Here is a 19,561-nt window from a genome sequence, read left to right on the forward strand (position 1 = left end):
GTGCAGATGATGGTTTGTTGTTTCTCTTGCCAAATACTTATGACTTCTTCCTTTGTGCCCATGGGTCTGCCAGCAGTGACCCTGGCCCCTGTCTCAGGTTTTACAGCTAGCTGCTGCCCTTGGGAGCACCTCTGCTATTCCAATGTGCTGCTATCAAAATCTTCTTACCCAGGAACATCCCCTTCTTACAGCAAAAAGGAAAGAGTGAGCAGAATCAGTCCCTGCCAAAAGATCTCCTTCTGAAAGGACAGCCTGGCTCTGGCACACTCTCTGGACAGTTGTCATTCTGGCACTCTAGCGTCATCACTTCTTCTCCAGCGAACCTTTCGTTATTTCAATTAGCTGATATATATCCAGTGCTTCTCCTGGAAGACAACAGGACAATCAGTTCCCTGCATTCTACAGTACACTCAGACTGTGTAACATGAGAGGGACGGTCACGATTTGCTTTAATTCAGTGCGTGTAGCACAAAAAGCCCTAAATTTATTCAACCTTCTGTTTTGTGTGGTGGTGTGAACACCGGAACCAGCACCAGGAGGAAGCTGGAAACACGAACTCTTCTGTTTTGGAGCTGAAGCTTGCTGCTGCGTGCAGCTCCTGAGAAGCAGAAAGGTGACAGCTTCCTCTGGCAAGGCTGGTTTTGCTGTTATGTTTTTGCTGACCCTGATGCGATGCACTTGTTCGATTTGCCTTGTTCTTGGGGAGAAGTGCTCTTTCTGCCCACAGAACACAAATCCTGTTTGTAAAACTCCCCTTTCCTTGTGAGACTCTTAATAAAGTTTACCTAAGAGCAGAGCACCTGATGTGTCCAATGACTGGGAGAATGAGTCTGAGGGCAGGTGGTTCTTATCTGGGAAAACGCTGCCAGCATCAAGGAGGAGCTGTTTAAAGCAGCTGCCAGCCACGGGTTAAATGTTTGCTTGCAGCTGTTGGGCTGCTGTTGTGCAGACAGGCATGACTGCAGGCCTTGGGATCGCTGGTGAAGAACACAGCACAGGCAGCTCTCTGAACAGAGCTGGGCTAAGGGAGTGGGGACGGACAGAAAGCACCGAAGGCTGGAAAAGTTTGGGTCTGGAGGGCAAACTGTACAAGGTAGATGAGGCACCTCATTTCGGAGAAGGAACAATTCAATCTTGGGCTGTATTAAATGCGCACAGAGGGGCTCCTCTCTGAGAGGCACAAGGCAAAGGTGGGCATGGGATAACAGAGCCCAGCTCATCGCTATCGGAAACATTTGGAAGCAACAGCACAAACTACTGGGGGATCGTGAACGGAAAGAGGGTTGGAGAGGAGCTGGCACCAGGGTGAGGGTTGCCCTGCAGGGCAGCAGCTGGGGCAGGAAGCCAGAGGCTCACGAGGTGTCTCGGAAGAACGGAGGAGCCCTTGGGGAACGACTGCATAGCCCGAGTGCTCTGCCTAAGCTGGGAAGGCTGGTGCAGAGGGATTATGGGGGGGCCAGTTTGCACAGACACCGCTCACCTTGAGGGATGCCGTATTTCTTCTCCATCCCCGTTGGATTTGATGGCGTTACACAGTTCATGGTCACCTCTTTCCTTAAGCACTGGTCGACATCCACTGCGCTGAAGAAAGCCACTGACTGTGGCAGATCCTGGAGGCCCAGTTTGTAGGCAAACATGCACCTGGGAGAAGAAGAGACGAGGCAGGACAGTCACATCACGCTTTGCCTTGTCACACCTGGCTCTGATCAGCCACAGCCTCACAGAATGCCGGCCGTCGCTGGCAGGTTACTTTGCTCCCAGGTCCCTCAGCAGCTGGAAGACAAGATCCTTTTTACATACGGAGCAGCAGGAGGGTCAAGTATTGCTCAAGCGGACGCGGGAGGAACACAGTAACAGTCCGTTGAGCCTCCTCGGAAGAAAGGAAGGGCCTGGCCCTTCGCTGCTGGCTAATCCTCCCAGGCAGAGCAGGTGCTGGATTTTCCCAGCAGGAAGCCCTGCGCTCGCAGGACCCGGCACAAAGGCACAAACGCCAGGGGCACTGCCCCCGCTGCGCCCACCGCACCAGCACAGAGCCTGTTTGCTGCATGCTCGCTTCAGCCCAGGAGAAAGCAGCTCAGCTTTGGCCAGCTCCCATAGAACCAAACACCCCACGGCACTGGGAAGGGAATTTGCCAAGCTGGCTGTGCCAGAGCCAGATCGAAGGGAGCTCTTTGAGGTCAGGAGCTTTCTAGGCTGAGCTTAACCTTGCAGGGACAGGGAGGCAGCGGGAACCCCCACGCTGTGGAAGGGGCAACAGCGCTGGTGCTTGCAGCGAAGACAGCGAGCGAGCTCCTTGCTGTCCCCTGAGGGCAGCGGGAAGACAAGGGATGGGGACAGTTTCAGGCTCCCAGCTGCTCAATCAAGCCCAAGGGCCGCTGCCACGTGACGGCTGCAGACCCGAAGGGAACAGGAGGTACGCGTGCATCCCAGCAGAGCAGAATGATTGGCACCATCTCTGCAGGAGCCAAAAGCTGACGACATCCCCCTCTTGCCAGTAGATTATCCCTGGAAATCAAAGCCGAGCTCCATTTATAGCCACCCAAGTCACACGTAAAGGAGCTGCAATGCCCAGCGCTGCCAACTTCTCCTGAGCAGAAGAAAATCACTCTGCACCAGCTTGCTGTGGGCGAAGCTAACCCCTCTGCTATCACCCCAGCCCCTCGGGCTTGCCCTGTCCCACCCCAGAGGCACTGGTGCGCGTCCCCAGGAGACACCGCAGCCGTTCGCATCTCACCGCGTGAGGAGGTTGGTGATCTGCAGGGCCAGGGCTGCCCGGTAGCGATCCTGCTCCTGGACCAGGTAGCGCACCTCGTCATGGATGCTGATGCAGAAGCGCCCGTTGATGTCAAACTCCTCGAAAAGCCACTTCATGGCGACCAGCATGAGGTGTAGGTAGTCGACTGCTGAGCTCTGCACCACCCAGTTCACTCTGCTGGTCAGAAACTGGTGGAAGGAAACACAGATGGATGCCAGCGGAGCATCGGGGTCCAGAGTCTGGACAGATCCTGGGATAAGTCTGTTAAATTCAGGGCTGTTGGGTTTTTTGATGGCATCCAGATAAGGAAAAGGGAGGCTTCCTACATGGCTCCAAGAGCCTACTGGGTCTCCAGCAGCTAAGAAGGGCACAACGTGGGGTTGCCATTTTGAAGAAGACAACAAAGCTGAGAGCTGAGCAGCACAGAGCTGCATCCTTACCTCCCCCTTGGCCACGGCGGGCTCCAGGGCCCTGCTGATGTGGCAGCCCAGCACCGGGGTCTGCGGGGACGGGGATAAGGCGATGCTCTCCAGCTTGTTGAACATTTCAGACTCGGTGCCTCCGGCCCACACTCGGTGCCCTACCACATCCCACTTCTTCCTCCGGGACCTGGAGGGACAGAGGGGAGGTTTGCTGGAAGCGTGGGATGAGGCTGTGAGCTTTCTTTGAGAGCCTCAAATGGTTTGAGGCAGCTAGATGAGCCCCTGCAGCCTCCTGCTGTTAACTGCTCACTGGGAGAGACTGGGAGCCCCCAGATCAAACGGACTCAGCCCTGGAGGAGCAGAGAGGGAGGATCAGGAACACCCAAGCTCATCTCCCTTATCTGCCCGCAGCGCTGCATTTCCCTCCACCCCACACCCCGATGCCACTAGAGCTGTGTGGGGTCAGAGCATCTCACTTTTTCATGGTTTCTCTCTGGAGCCGCTGGACATCCTGGGCTGACACTGAACCATCCTCCGCCCTGTCCACAGCCAGGTCCAGCTCCCTCACCAGCCACTCCCCCTCCTCGGAGAGACGAAACCTGGAGGGGAGAGCGATCCATGCCCAGGTCCTGTGGGACACCACCGCCATCCCCATCCCCCCAGGCAGCACACCCACCTCCGGACGCCCTTGGTGACCGCGTACATCTGCTGAGCCTTCTCACGCGCCTGCTGCTGCGTCAGCCGATGGTTGAACTGCATCAGCAGCCGCTCGGCGAAGGGCTGCCCGGCCCCGTAGATGCGCCCGTAGTTGAAGACTTTGGCATGCTCCCGGCTGATGCCCACCGTGGCGGCCGTCTTGCTGTGCAGGTCTGTCGCGTTGCTCTTCTTCCCCTGCAGAGTCATCCAGCCAAAGGCCGTGCAGCCTGCCAGGAGGGGAGCAGGGGTTGGATGCCAAATGGGAACAGGCTCGTGGGGTCACCCTGCTACCCAGTGAACTCATCCCCTGCGGCGCAGCCCTGGCTCACCGTGCATGCCGGCGAAGTGTGCCTCGCCGAGGACAGCGGCTATCCAGAGCTCCTGGGAATCCACGTCTGCACCCACCAGGGAGTAGCCAGGCGGCACCTGGACCATGGCTTTCAGCTCACTGCCCACCCGGTCAGCCTGCAGGACACGATGCCCAGCTCAGCACAAGCCCTGCACCTCCCTCTCCTCCTCAGCGGCACAGGAGCAGACTTCCTCCCGCAGCCATGGCGTGCCGGCACGGCACTCCCTGTGCCCTAAACTCTGCTCTGAAAGTCAAAGCCAGGTTTAACACACACACACGGGGCATTGCTCACTTGGTTACTCCCTCTGCGCTCCTGCAGCATGGAAGAAGAGGAGCTTAGGGAAGAAAAGAAACAAGAGTTTCAGTGTTTTCTTCTCCTTTCACCAAATTTTGAAGCTCAGGAGCCTCTGCTGACTTTTCCCCTCTCCCAAAGGCGAAGCACACGAGCAAGAGAAAGGCCCCAGCACCAGCCCTGCCACCTCAAACCCCAGCATCCAGCCCCAACTCCTAGTTCCAACCCAGGTTGCTCCCACCAGTCCAAAACACACAGAGGGTGCCCCAAAACACCCCTGCAAGGATCCGAGCGTGGCCGTACCCGGGCATTGCTGGCCGTCAGCCACGTAGGCTCCACTGCTCGGCGGGTGATGGTGCCTGCGGTCACCACCTGCGGCAGGATGGCTCCGTAACTGTCCTCCTCATTATAGTCGGGGTGCCTGGGACAGAGGTGAGGGTGAGCATCACCACGCAAGAGCCCTCCCGGAGCGGCGCCAAGGGGATCATGGTCCCAGCGGGGACCGTTCCTCCCTGTACCTGGTCACCACGCGAGGCAGCTCTCCTTTCTTCAGCCACACCACCATCTGGGAACTGGGGGGATAGGTGACAAGTGAGATGCTGAGCCCCCCATGTCTGCATGACCTCCCCTGGCTGCAACACAGCCTCTACCTGCAAGAATGTCACGATTCAGCTGAAGATGGCCACTCACCTGATCCGCTTGTGAGCATTCCTCCAAAATGAGATCATTTTGTTAATCTCGAGGGCTCTGGTTCCATGGGTGCGGCCCACAGCAGCCCGCAGGGTGCCGTCCTCCATCTGGGGCAGGAAATCCTTGGCAAAAGGGCTTCCCACGTTGTTCTCATTCCCATCCTTTAGCAGCAAAAGAGGTGCCAGGGCTCAGTGTGCCACCACTCCATATCAATCAAACTCTGCCCATCCTCCTGCCCCAGCTAGAGAGTTGCATCCTCACCATCCTATCCCATGGGACAAGATCACGGGGGTCCCAGGAGCGGTGCAGCACAGGGGTGATGGGCAAGGGGACACAGGAGCAGGGAAGAGCCCCAGAAGCACCCAACTCGCCTTGTGAGGCAGCTTGAAGAACCAGCAGCCAGGGATGTTGACATCGTTGTAGGGACCATTGCCATAGTGGTACGAGGGCTGGCTCCTCGCCTCCGCGGGCTCACACAGCTCTTCCGTCTCCTCCTGCGACCAGTGATGCGAGGTGACGCCAGGAATCCCCTCGGTACAGTGGGAGGGGGAAATCGAGGAAACAGGAACCGATCCACCATCCCACCCCAGAGGAAACCCCATGTACCTGCCACAGGCTCTGGTCTGCTCTGCCCATTTTCTCCTCCACGTCCACCTCCAGCTGGCTCAGCTCCTCTACCTGCAGCAAAAAGGGACCACGCAGGGAGCCGGGTCAAACACCCCTTCTCCAGTAATTTAACACTTATCCAAGGAAATTTCTTACTTCCAGCCCCCGGAGCCATGCACGGGGCTGGTTTTCGCATGCACACGGGAATAAGCCCAGCCCCAGATCTCCCTCCCCCCGAGGGACCCTCCATCCCTTCCTTCACCTTCTGCCACATGGTGCTGCCATCCATCACCAGCAGCTCATCCTCCACAGCAGCCTCCAGCCCCGGGGGCTGCTCCTTGCCCTTCTCCAAGCAGTGCTGCCTGTACAGGTACTCGATCACCCTGGCAGAGGAGAGGGCCAGGCTCACGCACCCACAACAGGGACAGCGCTTGCGCAGGGTGCCAGGGACATCCCAAACACCGCCATGGGGTACCCCCTGGCTCAGCACTCCACTACGTTCCCCTCACCTATGTGGGCAGGCAGGGCCCTCCGCCTCCGAGGAGGCTGCTGGCAAATTGTCCTGCCGCCCCGGCACCAGGTAGCCCCAGCCGTGCTTCTCCGAGTAATGGAGGGGGAAGCCATCCCAGGCCAGGCGCATCAGTTTCGGGGTCACCCTCATCTGCAGGCTAATGAGGCTGGGTCCTGGCACCCACTCAGCCTCCTCCAGGCGCAGGCACAGCTTGCGGTACCAGCTGGGGAGGAGCAGGGATGAGTCAGAGAGCGCAGGGCAACCCCTGGGGACACCCAGGGTCCCCAACTCACCCCGGGTGGCCCGGCAAATGCTGGAGTCTCTTGGGTTGCAGCGCGACCGTCTCCTTCAGACGCTCCAGGCAGAGCTGGCTCGCAGGGGCTTTCAGCTCCTCATCCTCACTGGGGGGACCAGGGTCTGGTGGGGCAAGGAGGACTGGCTGGCCAAGAGTCCTCAGTGCCACCTCACTGGGAATGGGGACCTCGAGCCAGTCCCCTGCCACGCACTCCAGCATGGGGACACAGGCCAGCAATGCCTCACCCTGCCAGCACCAACAAATTGCGTCCCTCTGTCTGGGCGCCCACGGGAAGGTGTCCCTTGAGCATCCCTCATCCCCAGGGACCACCTGCGCTCACCTTCCTGCCACTCCTGTGCGGATCCGTCTGCACTCGCCACCGCGGCTTTGTTGTTCCTGTCCTGATTCTTCTTCTTCTTCCCCGGATTCTTCTTCTGCTTAAACTCTTGTGTGTCCCACTCGAGATCCCAGAGCCAAGGATCATCCTTGTACCTGCCAACAAACCACTGTCACACCGCAGCTTTGCTCCTGTCCCCAGCACTCCCCTGCAGCCTGCTGGGGACCACCCAAGATCTGGTCTCCATCCTGCAAGCGGCAGGACCTGCACCCCCAGCCCACAGGTACCTGTCCTCATGCAGCAGCTGGCAGGCGTCGTTGGCCAGGTTCATCAGGGACTTCTTCATCTCCTTCTGCAGCTCCTCGTAGATGCCCTGAGCATCGTCCAGGTACCTCTTCCAGTTCCCGTTGACTGGCAGGTAGGACACCCCCATCTCCAGCATTCCTGCAAACGTCACGGGGTGGGGGCACCTACAGCCCGAAGCAGTGAGGAATTAGACGTCTGCTGGAGGAGATTTGCCCTGGAAGCACCAGACTACAACGGATATGAACATGTCTTCACCTAGAGTTTCCCAGCCTTGTATAGCCTCAACGGTCTTCCCCTAAACCTGTAACAATCCCTATATCTTCTGCCTGCCCTGCACATAAATTGCTATCCTAAAAACAACCCTGTGCAATAACCCCAAAGCTATATCACTCCAATTTGCCTCATTAACTCTGCTCGCCTCCTCCAGCCAGGCTGTGCTGCTGCTGTTCATTCCTTCTCACCCATGGAGGCAGTGGTCTGAGGTCTCTCCCAAAAACGAGTTCAGGGCCCCCCCAACGCCAAAAGGAGCCGCATCCCACCCCCAGAGGGACTGCAACCTTCTCCACCACTGGCCAAGACCACAGCCCACCATGTGACGCTGGCCAGAGCTCGGCGGCTCTCACCTCTCCATGAAGAGTGGCAGCTGCTCCTGAAACACCTCATGGGTGGCCTGGACATCGCGGGCACAGTATGACATCAGGTCCTGGGGGCAGAGGCAGGTGAGAGAAGTCAAAGCAGTTGCAGCCCACATGCACTCAAAGCCCTCGCAAGAAAGGGCAGCAAAATAGAAACTACCCCAGCAGCTGCTCCCGCCCTGCTCCCATCTCCGGCTCCTGCTGCTCATCAGGATGCTGGGATGGCCGCCTGCACCTGGAAGTGACTCCTGATGTCGGCCATGGTCCCCTTCACAAAGAGCTCCCGCGCCTCCTTCTCCAGCGGCTCCCCCCCGACATACAGCGCGTGCACGTCCACCAGGTTGTTGATGCTGCTGACGTGCACCCAGTCCCACGAAGTGATCTGTGAACGGAGCAGGGGGTCAGATGGTGCCAGACAAGGACTGGCCACAGCCAAGATCAGGAGAGATAAAGGATGCCACTGCTCCATTCTAAACCAAGGCCGCCTCATCTGGAAGGCGCTGGGAGACCTTCACCCAGCAGAGCTGCTCCAACAGTTCCTATTCTGCCAACACAGGAGCGAATGGGCCTGGCACAGGAGCAAATGGTCCCGTTGCAGGATCAAACATTCCCCTGCCACCCATGCCACTGCCACTCAGCTCCTTTACTCACAGCTGGCCCCTCCGTTTTGCTGCGTGTTTTCTTTATGTGCTGCTTGACCTGCTGCAGTCCCTTCCTCTTGCCGTGCTTGGCAGCCATCCAGAGGCTGCGCTGGAAGCCCGTCAGCCCTGAGATGGCCATGTGCATGCTCATGGTGTCCAGGAAACGTACCCGGGAGCCCTGGGACATGACAGGGGAGAAAAAAGAGATGGTTTGGGACATGCTGGAGGAGGAATGTGCTGCCAAACGTCCTGTAGCTGGTAGCAAGCACCACTCTGCGTTATAGCGCTGCAAGTCCTCTGCTCAGGCTGCTGTTGTCAAGGCAAAGCTTTGCCTCCTGGCACTCCTGAGAGTCGAGAGCATTCCCAGTGCAGGCTGTCAGCTGCTCAAAGGCTCCTGCCTTGTCCCCAGCTGCAACCCTACAGCCTTTAGCGACCTTATGGAGTCCAAGAACATCTCCCTCTCCAGGAATCCAACCTGAATCCATTCTGCAGGATGAGGTAAGCACAAACCTGGGGTATCTGTGCAGAATGGCATCTGCCAAAATAACCCTGAAAAGCCAACACAAACGACTATCTGGGTAACAAACTGCAGCTGCCAGCACAAAGCAACAGCACTATGGATTACCTGGATGAGGTACTGCTCCTTGATGAACGCCCGGTCGAAGGCCACGTTGTGCCCCACCACCACTCTCTCCGGCCAGTCCTGCTTGCCAGCACAGCTGGTGCCTGCTGGGCTCTCCAGGGGAATGAGGTCAGCCAGGGTGAGGTGGCTGGACCAGGAGTACCGCTGCTCCAGCAGCCGCTTGCTACACCACGAGTACCTGCGGAGGAGAGGCAGCACCTCACAGCCATAAAACATAAAGGAGCAGCTCCTGGGACCAAAAGCACCTGCTGTGACATGGGGTACTGAGCAGGATCCCACCCATGGGAGGGAGGTGACTGACCCTGGGGAGCGCTGCGCTCACGAACCAGGACACACATCCCACATCCCAGAACCACGCTTCAGGGTTTTGCTGCGCTTTCTCTGCTAGCTGGTGGTGGTTGGCAAGAAGAGGCTCCACTTGGGAGCATCCCCATCCTTCCTGAAACTGCGTCCCCTCCACCAATGCAACCCAAATCATCACCACTGGCACCGCATCTCACCAGGCGTGCGGCGAGACCGCCACGGCCAGCGTCGGGCAGTGGCCGTCAGCCACGCACACCTCCACGTCCAACACCACCGCCTGCTCCTCTGGGAAGTCGACAGCTTCTGCTTGCCCATCGGGGCCATAGCGGGTCCAGCCCAGCTGCCATGCCCACTGCGCGGGCACAGCGGGCAGCTCGCACCGCAGCAGCTCGTTGGCTGCCTCCAGGTAGGGCAAGCTCTGCTTCTGCGCCAGGAGGCGAAAATGGTCGTCGATGTTGTCCCCGAACATGCGGGGCAGCTGCAGGTCCACGTCGGGGAGCGTGGAGGTCTCCTTGCCCCACAGGCCATGGCGCTGCAGGTGCTCCACGCTCCTCTGGATTTCCGCTGCCGAGTAGCGCACCTGCGCCCCCCGGAAGATCTGCTCATGGAGGGTCTTGGACAGCATCTGGATGTTGAGGGGGTTCATGCGCCGCTGGCCCTCGGCAGGCTCCCGGCTCGCGTTCTCCGGCTGCGGGCGGCTGGCGGAGGAGCTGGAGGTGCATCGCCGGGGCCCGGCGCCGCGGGCAGCCGCGCAGCCCCTCACCGACCTCCGCCAGAGCGAGCGCCTCATCCCGCCGCTCCGGGGACGCCGCTCCGGCACAGGCTGCTCCCCGCGGGCGGCCGGAGCTGCAGGGAGAGCGAGAGCGAGGGGCGCGCTCGGCACCGCTGCGGGGCAGCCCCGACCGCCGCTCCGGGCGCGCTCGGCCGGAGCCGCTCCAGGCACCACGGCGCCGGGAGAGGCCGGGCTGCCCGGCAGCGCTGCACCCCCGCCGCCATGCACGCCCCCCCCTTCTCCAGCCGTGCCCGGCCTCCCCCCCGAGCCCCGCGTACCTGAACCTCGTCCCGCTCCGCGCCGCCGCGCCTGGGCCGGAGAGCGGATCCAGACCGGGGCCTGCCGGGGAGCTTCCGGCCGCGCCGACATCCCGCACCGCCCCCTGCGCGCAGGGAACGGCCAGGCTCGGAAACCTCAGTAAGGCGCACGGGACTCCATTTACAGGCGGCCGCGTGGCCTAATGGATAAGGCGTCTGACTTCGGATCAGAAGATTGCAGGTTCGAGTCCTGCCGCGGTCGGGGAGAAGGGCGTAAACGCCGCTTACTATTTTGTTTCGCGGGTGGCGGAATTCCCGCTCCCCGTTGCCGCGCGGGTCACCCCGCGCGTGACTCGCGTTTTGCCCGGCGGAGCGGGGATAAAAGGCGAAGGGAAGCTGCGAGCACGGAGCCGGAGGCCGAGCGCGTGTGTAACACGAGTGGGGCAGAGGAGTCCCGGGGCAGAACCGGGGGCACCGCAGCGCGGGAGGGACCCGCACGGGGTCCCCCTGATCGTGCGGGTGCACGTGCTCCATCCCAGTGCCCGGGGTGGCGGGTCAGCACCGTTCACCAAGAGCCAGGGCACCCACCCGCGCCCCAAAACCTCGCGCCTTAAAGCTCCGAAGCCTCAAGGGTTGCTTGGAAAGAGCAGTGGGGTCCCACGGTGCCCTCGCCCAGCCCGACCAGGGTGGGTGCTGTGGGGCCACCGAGGTGAGAGCTGGGCGTGCGGTGTGCGTGGGGACACCAGGAGCCCTCACTGCTGGGGCGTGTGACGCGAGTGGGGGCAGCTCGGTGAGTAAGGAGGCTGGAAGCCTGGGGTGACAGCGGGGCGCAAGGAAGGGGCTGTAGGAAGCAGGGGAATGGGGTAAGGATGTGCCGGGCTCAGGGCAGATGGGTGCAGGCTCCCTGCCCCGCGTAGGGGCTCTTCTGGCGGGAAGGTGGCTCCTGGCAACCCGGCCTTGACGTTGTAGGGTGCCGTGCCGTGCCAGCCTGAGCCGTGCCGTACCGTGCCGATCCGCCAGGTGGCGCTGCGGCCCCGCCGCTGCCGGCCGCGCCGGGCCGGTTCCCACGGGGCCCGGGGGCCGTCGGGGCGCGGGTACCACTCCGGGCCCATCCCGCTTTGCTCTCCCGCTGAGGCAGCGGGCAGCGGGGGGCCGGGCACTGTGACCTCTTCCTTCTGCTTCCAGGCTACTCCCGGCCCCTGCTCGGCTCCAAACCCAGGGTGTGCCCCCCTCTCCAATCCTCCCTCCCCTTGGGGGTGCAGAATTGGAAGGGGGTCAGCTGTGTCACCTTTTGTCTAAAACGGCTGCATCAGCATTTGGGGGGTGAGGAACGCACCGCCCTCCCCCCCGATGCTGTGTTCTGCGGCTTTGAATGCATTTCACAGCCCCCCGGTGCCCCTCAATACACCTGCTGCCACCACCCCCCCCAGCCTCGCATCCGATGGAGGCGGGCAGCGCTTCACCCTGTTTCACCCAGCAGCGGAGGGCACCCGGTGCCTTCTCATGGAAGGATCTGGCCCTACGGGGGATGCCCGTGCTCAGCACCCCGCCACCATACCGAGGGCTCGAGGTTTCCCGGTCCTTCCGCTGTCACCGGGGGGAGATGAGGTTGTACGGGGTGCGGACCCGGCGGGAAGGGGCGCTCCGGGGCTGCAGGTGCTCTGGGCAGGAGAGAAGAGCCGTGAGCTGCCCTGGAGCAAAGCGGAGAAGGATTTGGGGATCCCCTGCTACGAGTGGCTCTGGGAAGGACTCAGGTGCGAGGGACTTGTTCTCCCCTCCGGTGCATGACATTAACGCAGATCTCCTCATATTTGAGGTCTTTGATCTGCTTATTTTTATCGCGGTCGCAACAAAATAAATTTTAAAAACTCCAAACAAACCTGCCCCACCAGAAAAATCCCTCCCCTCTCAAGCGGAAAAAAAAATATAATAATTCTCCCCGAAATTGTTCTCCCCGCTTTATTTCTGAAGCCCTCCCGGGCGGCAGCGCTCTGGGGAGGGTCGATGACAACGAGCGCCGCTGCTTTGCACCTCAGCCGGGTGCGGGCAGGGAGGTTCAGCAACTGCTATAAAAAAAAATAAATCACCATCATAAAAAAAAAAAAAACAAAACAAACCCACACAACCAAAAAAAAAAAAACAAACAACAGTAATAAACCCAAAGCCCCGCGATTTCAGCAGGGTTGGTTGCAATGCGTAAGTCGGGATGGGGCATGTAGGGTCTTTTTTTCCCCTCAAGCTCTTTGTCTGTCTGTCTGTCTGTCTGTCGGGGAAGCATCCCCATCCCGGTGCGCCCCGTCGGGGCCGGGTGCGGGCGGTGGGAAATGCGACTTTCCCCCACCCCACCCCGCCTTGAAGACCCTGCTCCCCGCCGGGGCCTCGTTGCTGTCGGTCGGATAATGGGGCGGTGGGACTTTGTTTAACCCCGTTGCCCCCGGGGCCAGGGGTCAAGGGCTTCCTCTTCCCCCGGGGCACGGCGGAGAGGCCGCCGGTCGCATCGGGAGGGCCGCAGCGGGAAGTGGGGGGGCGGGAGCGGCAGCCGCACCGCTCCCCCACCACTTCCCGCCGCGGCCCTCCCGGAGCGACCGGCGTGGGACCCCGCGAACCTCCATCACTCCCCGGCGTCGAGAAGCTGAGGAAGCCTCCGAGTGAGTGGTTTTGGGGGAGCAAGGGGCGGCCAAACATCACACCGGGGCGAGGAGAGGGGGAAATGCGGGAAAGTGGCCCCTGCCCTCCAGCATCCCCCGGGCCTGCCTTCCCCTCCCAGCTGGAGCAAGACGTTTTTTAACTGGGTACCGGTTTTAACGAGGTTTTACCCCCCTGAGGCTGCAGAGGTATCTCAGCTGCCTCCTCGGGAGCCAAGAAACGGGAGAAACGGGCCATTTTTATAGGTGACGTACGGGCTTACGTGCGATCCGTGCCCAGCACCGCTCTTTCAGCTTTTTTTTTTTCCTGAAATAACACTTCCCTGCAGCTCGTACCCCCCCTTTTCCAGCTCGTACCCCTTTTTCCAAGCTGGAGAGGGAGACAGGAAGGGAGGAAAGCAAAAGAGAAAAGAAAAGCAGCCCCCTACATCCCTCTGTTTTCCTGCTCGGGAGACGAGCCCCGGAGCTCCCAAAGTGAGCGATGGACAGGGCGAGGGGAGGCAGGCGGGAGCCGGCTCCGAGGTGGAGGGGTCGGGGGTAGCATGGAAGGGTGCTGAGGAGTGAGGAGGACCCTCCTTTTCGGGATGAAGGGAGAAGCGGCGAGGGAGGGAGGCTGGCGGCACCGCGGGCATCCGAGGTAAGTCCCCCTCCTGCCCGCAGCGGTGGTACGGGAGCCCGGGCGCTGCTGGCACGGGTGGATGGTGCCGGGGTTGCGAAGGGGATGCTTTGGGGATGCAAAGGAGCCCGATCCTGGAGGGTACGGCTGCCACATCCCCACCCTCGGACTCCTGCGAGAGCCGCGGGACCGGCGCTGCTTTGGCGGCTGCGGCTCCTGGGGAGATCGGTGCCGGTTATCCCGGCCCGGGGGCTGCAGACAGCCCCTGCCCCGCGCCCTGCCCGCTCCCTCAGGGCTGGGCCGGGGTCCCCCCGGGCGGGGCAACCCACGGAACCCGCTCCCAGCCCCTGGGGCTCCTCCCGTGTGTGTCTCAATTCGCTCAGGCTTGACTTGGCAATAAGCTCTCTCAATAGGGTGACAATAGAGCCCCGGTGGGACCCGAACAAAGAATTTGAAAGTAGTTAAATTGCAGGACACGTCCATCGCCTGGGTGCTTGAATTAAAAAAAAAAAAAAAAAAAAAAATCGGAGAAAAGAAAAAGGAGAGAGACTTTTCTTTGGGCTGGTGAGAAAATGCTCAGGGTAAAAGTTGGTTTGGCGTCTTCATTTCAGCGACAATGGAGCAGATCTAATTCAATAGGAAACGCGGGGATTTTTTAATGAAAAGACCGCCAGGGTTACACCGAAGTTAAGCTCTTGTGAATTAATTATTAGGGCAAATAAACTTGGGGGGGGGGGGGAGTGCTCGGGAGGGAGTGTTGCAATTTCTTAATATTCTCCTTTTCGTGTTTAACGACAATGCCATTAGGTTTTCGACTCTGGGTGAGCAAAAGGATTTCTTACACTCCCCGGGAAGAGGAGAAGACGCTTTTTTTTTTTTTTTTTTTAAATGGTGTTACTTAATTGCTTTCAAAATAAAATACTACGGAATTTGGCAACGAGCTCCGGTTTCTGCTGGCGGTGGCATTTGAGGTTCTGTTTCCTTTCGTGGCAACTCGCAGATGCAAAAAGGAAAATAACGGGGGAATTTAAAAACACGAATGTAAAGGCGAGGCGGCGTGTTCGGCTGTTGCAGATCTCTCGGGCTCGATCGGTTTATTTTTTCCTACATAGAAAACCTGTCTGGGGATCCCTGAGTATTCATCGGGGCGGCGAGAGACTCCCCAGAGCCGCTCCGGGGCATCGGTGGAGTGAATCGGAGACAAAAAATAGGAGCCAGGTTACACGCGGGAAGGAAGAGGAGGTGAGGTGGGGAGAGGAGTAAAGGTGTGCCAGGAGGGGTTTGGTGGGGAGGGGGAGCTGGTGGGGGGTTTGGGGGGGCTTTTTTCGCCTGACTGCAAAGGCTGCAGGCGATGCAATATGTGTGTAATTCTGTAACGACGATGAGGAAGATAGAAAAGGAGAGGGAGCGCGGGAGGGAAGCGCAGGCGGCACCTGCCGTGCCCGCGCCCCGGCTCCAGCTCGCTGCGGCCGCCGGGAGCTGCGCTGCGGCTGTCGGGGCGACGCGGTCCCGGGGCTCGGACCGGCCGTCGGGGCGGGGGGGCCCCAGCACGGCCCTGCTCCAGGAGGGACCCCACCTCCAGGGCCAGGGCGGCAGCCCGGGGACAGCCGGTGCCCTGGCGCTGCCCGACGGCTGCAGGCGGGCCGGGCCGTGCCCGGGAGCCGCGGGAACCTTCAGCATTTGGACAGCCGTGCCGGGCCGTGCCAGGCCGGGCCGGGGCGAGAGAGCTGGGGTGGGGGCGGGGGAACGGCTGGGAGCCGCCCGGGGCAGCGGAGGGCAGGGGACGGCTGCAGCACTTTCCTTGCTCGCCGCGGGAGAGGTCCTCGAGGAAACGGGGAGAGTGGCGAGCGGGTTTCCGGGCTGCAGGGGGTGTCTAGCCCCGGGTCTGTCCCCGGAGAAGAGCTCCTCGAGGCCAGGGGGGTAGAGCGGGGTGCCCGGCGGTGCGGCGGGACGCCCAGGTGAGCGGCGGCGGCCCCGCGGGAGCGGGAGGCAGAGGGTGTCACCGGGGCGTGGGCTGGGGGGACGCAGCCCCTCTCCCCCGCGCAGCCCCATCCTCTGGGGGTAATTAAGGGGTGAGGCGGAGGGGCTGCGCTTTCTGCTCGGCGGAGCCTGCCAGCCACCAACCCCCGCCGCCACCGCCGCCTTCCTCCCGTCCTCCTCCTCTCCCCCTCCCTCCCCCCGCCTCTTCCCCTCCCCCTCTCCCTCCTCCTCCTCCTCTCCGCCATGGTTGGAGTGAATAGGAGGCTGCCGGGCTGACGTCAGTGCGGGCAGAGCCTGCCGGCGGCGGCAGCTCCTGGCCAGCAACCAGAGCCGGCACCGGCAGCAGCCGGGAAGACGCAAGGAGCCCGGGCAGAGCCGCCCCCGCCGCCCCCGACCGGCCCGCGCCCGGGGCTGGGGGCCGCGGGGACCGTTGCTCGGCCGGGGGCAGCCCTGCCCGCTCCTCTGCCCGCCCAGGGTGGGGGGGCATCCCCCGCAACCCGCTTCGCCCGGGGACCGCCGTCCTGCCCTCGGCAAGGCTGCAAGAGTGAGTGTCGCGGCCGGGCATCGCCGCCTCGGCGGGGCGGCCCCGGGGAGGCGGGAGGGCGCGGGGGGACTTTTCCCCCGGGGTGCGACACATCAGCTGCCGGGGGGCAGAAGGGAGGCAGGGAGGGAGGGAGGGGGAAAACGAAGTTGGGCTCGTCCCCACCGGGAAGTTGGGCACCTCCAGGTGCCAGCACTACGCGGGACCGGGACCGGGACCGCGCCGCTCCCCGGCCCCGGCCCACCCGTCGTGAGGGGATGAGTGGGAGACACGGGGGACCTTTTGCTGCCGGGGACGCGTTTGCTCCGGCAGCCTCTCCCCGGCTGCCCGGGACGTTGCAGCTCGGCAGCGGGACCTTGGGCGGGTTCAGCCCCGACGGGGCGGCGGGGAGCCGGGGCCGAGCGCTGCCGGGGGACTGCTGAGCTGCCCCCAAACGTCTCCCGCTCGCCAGCCAGAGAGGCGGCACTGGACAAAACGCCTGGAAGAGGCCGAGACTCCCGGGGCACCCAGGCTTTAGGCCGCGGAATAAATCCCGAGCTCCCGGGGAAGTTCTTCCTCCCGGTGCAGCGGAGACTGCTGTGGGGCCTCGTTTCGCGGCGGGGGGGCACCGAGGCGCCCTGCTCCCCTGCTCGGTTTTGCCGCCGAGGAGCAGCAGCGAGGCCGCCGCTGCCTGTAGTCCGATTCGCCACCGGCTTCTGGTGCTGCAGGATTCGTTTTATTTTTCATTTGCTGTATCTCTTTTCTTCGCTCTGTTTTTTTAAAAATATTTTATTTCAGCCTCCCCCTCTCACCCATTTTTCTTTCTTCCTTTTTTAATTTTTTTTTCTTTTTCCATTTTTCACCCGTTCATTCTTCCCTTCTGCTCCGTGCCTTTCCGCGATCGCTTATTTCCTTGGGGTTTGGTGGTTGTTTTTTTGTTTGTTTGTTTGGGTTTTTTTCTCCTGTATGTCTCTGGAAGTGAAACACATTTTAGGCCTCAGCCTTAAGGAAACTCCATTCATAGTAGTGCAGGTGGCCTGAGAGCCTGCATCTTGCCGGATCCCCTCGACGTGCCTCCTCTCCCGGCTCCGGCCGGGCAGCACCTCACCCCGCCGAGCGAGGAGAGTCCGGGACCGTCCCCGCCTGGGGCCCGGCCCCCGACGGTCGGGGAGGAAAAAAGAGCAGCCAGGGGCTGGGACGGCACTGCTTTGCCTTTCCAGCACCGGGGCTTGCTCAGAGGCGGCTTTTAATTACTAAACAAAGCAACGCGTTTCCTTCACGTCCGTCGGGAAGTTGTGCGAAGCCCCGACTGCGGGAGGGAAAATAAAATATAAAAAACCCCCCACAAAACCACAATTAAGAGAAGATGCAGTTCAAGGCGGCGAGGCGCGGGGGTTACTCCAGGTTGGCTAAAAATAACTTCTCCTAATTAAAGAAAAGTGACGTCAGACGTGCAGGACGTAGAAGAGGGGAAGGCAGCGAACTCGTTACAGGGCGATCACGTTAAATAATTCAGGGGCTGCCCAGTGACCGGGCGGGCGCTGGGCAGCGGGGCTCTCCCAAGGTGCGGGCGACGGGGCCGCCCGCCCTGCCCGGCCCGAGGGTCACCCGGGGAGGCAGCGGGCAGAGGGGACCATGTCGCCCACGGGCGGGCACGGAAAGTCCGCGGGCGCCGGGGCCAGCGGGCGGTGCAGCACCATGGCCAGAGCCGCACCGGCACGGCCGCCCGTCCCCGTCCCGTCGGGCCGTCCGCAGCGGTGGGTTGTTTTCTCTCGTGGGTGAATGCAGGGGAAGGACTGTCCCACAGTCCCCACGGCCCCGTGGGTGGCCCAGGTGAGGCAGGACGCCGTCTGCCTCCGGGAGCTGCCCGCTGCTGTTGCCGGAGCCCGGGCAGCCTCCACCGATCGGCTGCTCGCTGGTGCTTTGCGCTGTGCCAAGAAGCCATTTTGTACGCGTCCTGCTTAAATTGCTCAAAAAAAAAAAAAATGTAACCCCAAACCCCTTAAAAACAAAATAACAACAACAACAACAAAAAAAAAACAAATCCTAAAAAAAATCCTCGAAATACCCCAAGCGCAAAGTGCAATATTCTCCCAGGTGCTGGGGATCTGCCAGCACGGAGCGGATCGAGGCGAGGGCTCCGAGCAGAGCAAGGCATTCCAGAAAGAAGCAGGAAAAAAAAATATATTTCTGCCAAGAAAATCGTCTGCTTTGCCCGTCGGAGAGAGGGGAGCCCGTCCCCAGCCCCGAGCAGCCCGGCGAGGTGCGGTGCCTCACCCGCAGCATCCTCGCCCGAGCAGCACGGAGGCCGGGGGGGCTCGGCACGGCGGGCGGGAGACCTCGCACGGCGGCAGCCGGGCAGAGATGCGGCTTGGCGGGGCTGGCTCTGCCCGCCCGGGCCCCTTCGTGGCTGCCGCAGGGGCGGCGGGGCTGAGAGGGGACACGAGCGGGGCCGCATCGCTGCCGAAACGGCCCCACGGCCGGGGGAGGCTGCCGGCGGCCCCCAACGCCGCTCCCCGCCGCCGGGGCCCCGCAGGGAGTAACGGGGCCTCCCGCCGTGGGGGGAGGCTGAGGCCGGACAGTGGCTCAAGCGAACCCTCGTGTCCCCGTGTCTGCTCGGCCCCGCCGGCCCCGCACCCCCGGGGCTGCCCCTGCGAGGCGGCGGGGCGGGCGGACGCCGTCCCTCGCCCCAGCCGGGCAGCGCACTGTCAGCGACCAGCGTAACAGCGACTGCGATAAATTAGGAGAAAATCCAGGGCCGGAAAATTAAGGAAATCGGATTCACGGCAATATTTTGTCCCCATCTCTCCGGGGCAGATTATAATAAACCCCGGCCAAGCCCCCTCCCGAGCGGCTCCGGGCCGCGGGGAAGACACCGAGGGGCTGGGGACGGAGCAAAGATTTCTCTCCGCACTCTGCAGCCCCGTCGGGGCGGCCGAGGCACCCCGGGGCCCGTTTCTCGTTAGGTAGGAGGCAGGAGGGAACGGGCGGTTACCGGGAGCCGGGCAGGGCGGCCGGGTTCGCCTGGGCGTCGGTAGCTGCGCCGGCTCGCAGCGGGGCTGGCAGCGCTGATCCTTTAGCTTTTAGCCTAATTGAGCTCGCAGGTTTTATTTATTTCATTTTTAATTTTTTTTTTTTTTAAAGGGGATTGAGGGGAGGAGGGAGCGAGGAAAGGAAGAAATAAATAACCCCAGCGGAGCTCGCCGAGAGCCGGAGCCGGCGGAACCGGCAGGCTGCGCTCAGCCGCGGCTGCTCCCGCCGCGATCGCTCCGTTTCGCGGATCCCTCGTT

At 61.6% G+C, this 19,561-nt stretch overlaps 1 protein-coding gene and 1 non-coding gene across 2 annotated transcripts; one reads left to right on the forward strand and one right to left on the reverse strand.

The window, feature by feature from the left end:
- Positions 1-302: 302 nt before the first annotated feature.
- On the reverse strand, positions 303-10,271 carry POLG (DNA polymerase gamma, catalytic subunit). Its single transcript, XM_086620043.1, has 22 exons — positions 9,679-10,271; positions 9,161-9,356; positions 8,546-8,713; positions 8,130-8,276; positions 7,883-7,962; positions 7,241-7,423; positions 6,957-7,108; positions 6,615-6,738; positions 6,320-6,544; positions 6,073-6,193; positions 5,811-5,882; positions 5,576-5,698; positions 5,205-5,365; positions 5,033-5,086; positions 4,818-4,935; positions 4,203-4,338; positions 3,854-4,100; positions 3,654-3,776; positions 3,196-3,364; positions 2,735-2,943; positions 1,481-1,641; positions 303-365 (listed from the first exon to the last, which is right to left on the reverse strand). Exons 1-22 carry the CDS (start codon positions 10,269-10,271, stop codon positions 304-306), a joined length of 3,624 nt encoding a protein of 1,207 aa, XP_086476169.1. The 3' UTR covers position 303.
- Positions 10,272-10,699: 428 nt separating this feature from the next.
- On the forward strand, positions 10,700-10,772 carry TRNAR-UCG (transfer RNA arginine (anticodon UCG)). Its single transcript has one exon. It is a non-coding gene; the product is annotated as a tRNA-Arg (tRNA).
- Positions 10,773-19,561: the final 8,789 nt, after the last annotated feature.

Source organism: Tauraco erythrolophus, chromosome 14 (genome assembly GCF_009769465.1).
Source record: "Tauraco erythrolophus isolate bTauEry1 chromosome 14, bTauEry1.pri, whole genome shotgun sequence".
In the NCBI taxonomy this organism is placed as follows: domain Eukaryota; kingdom Metazoa; phylum Chordata; class Aves; order Musophagiformes; family Musophagidae; genus Tauraco; species Tauraco erythrolophus.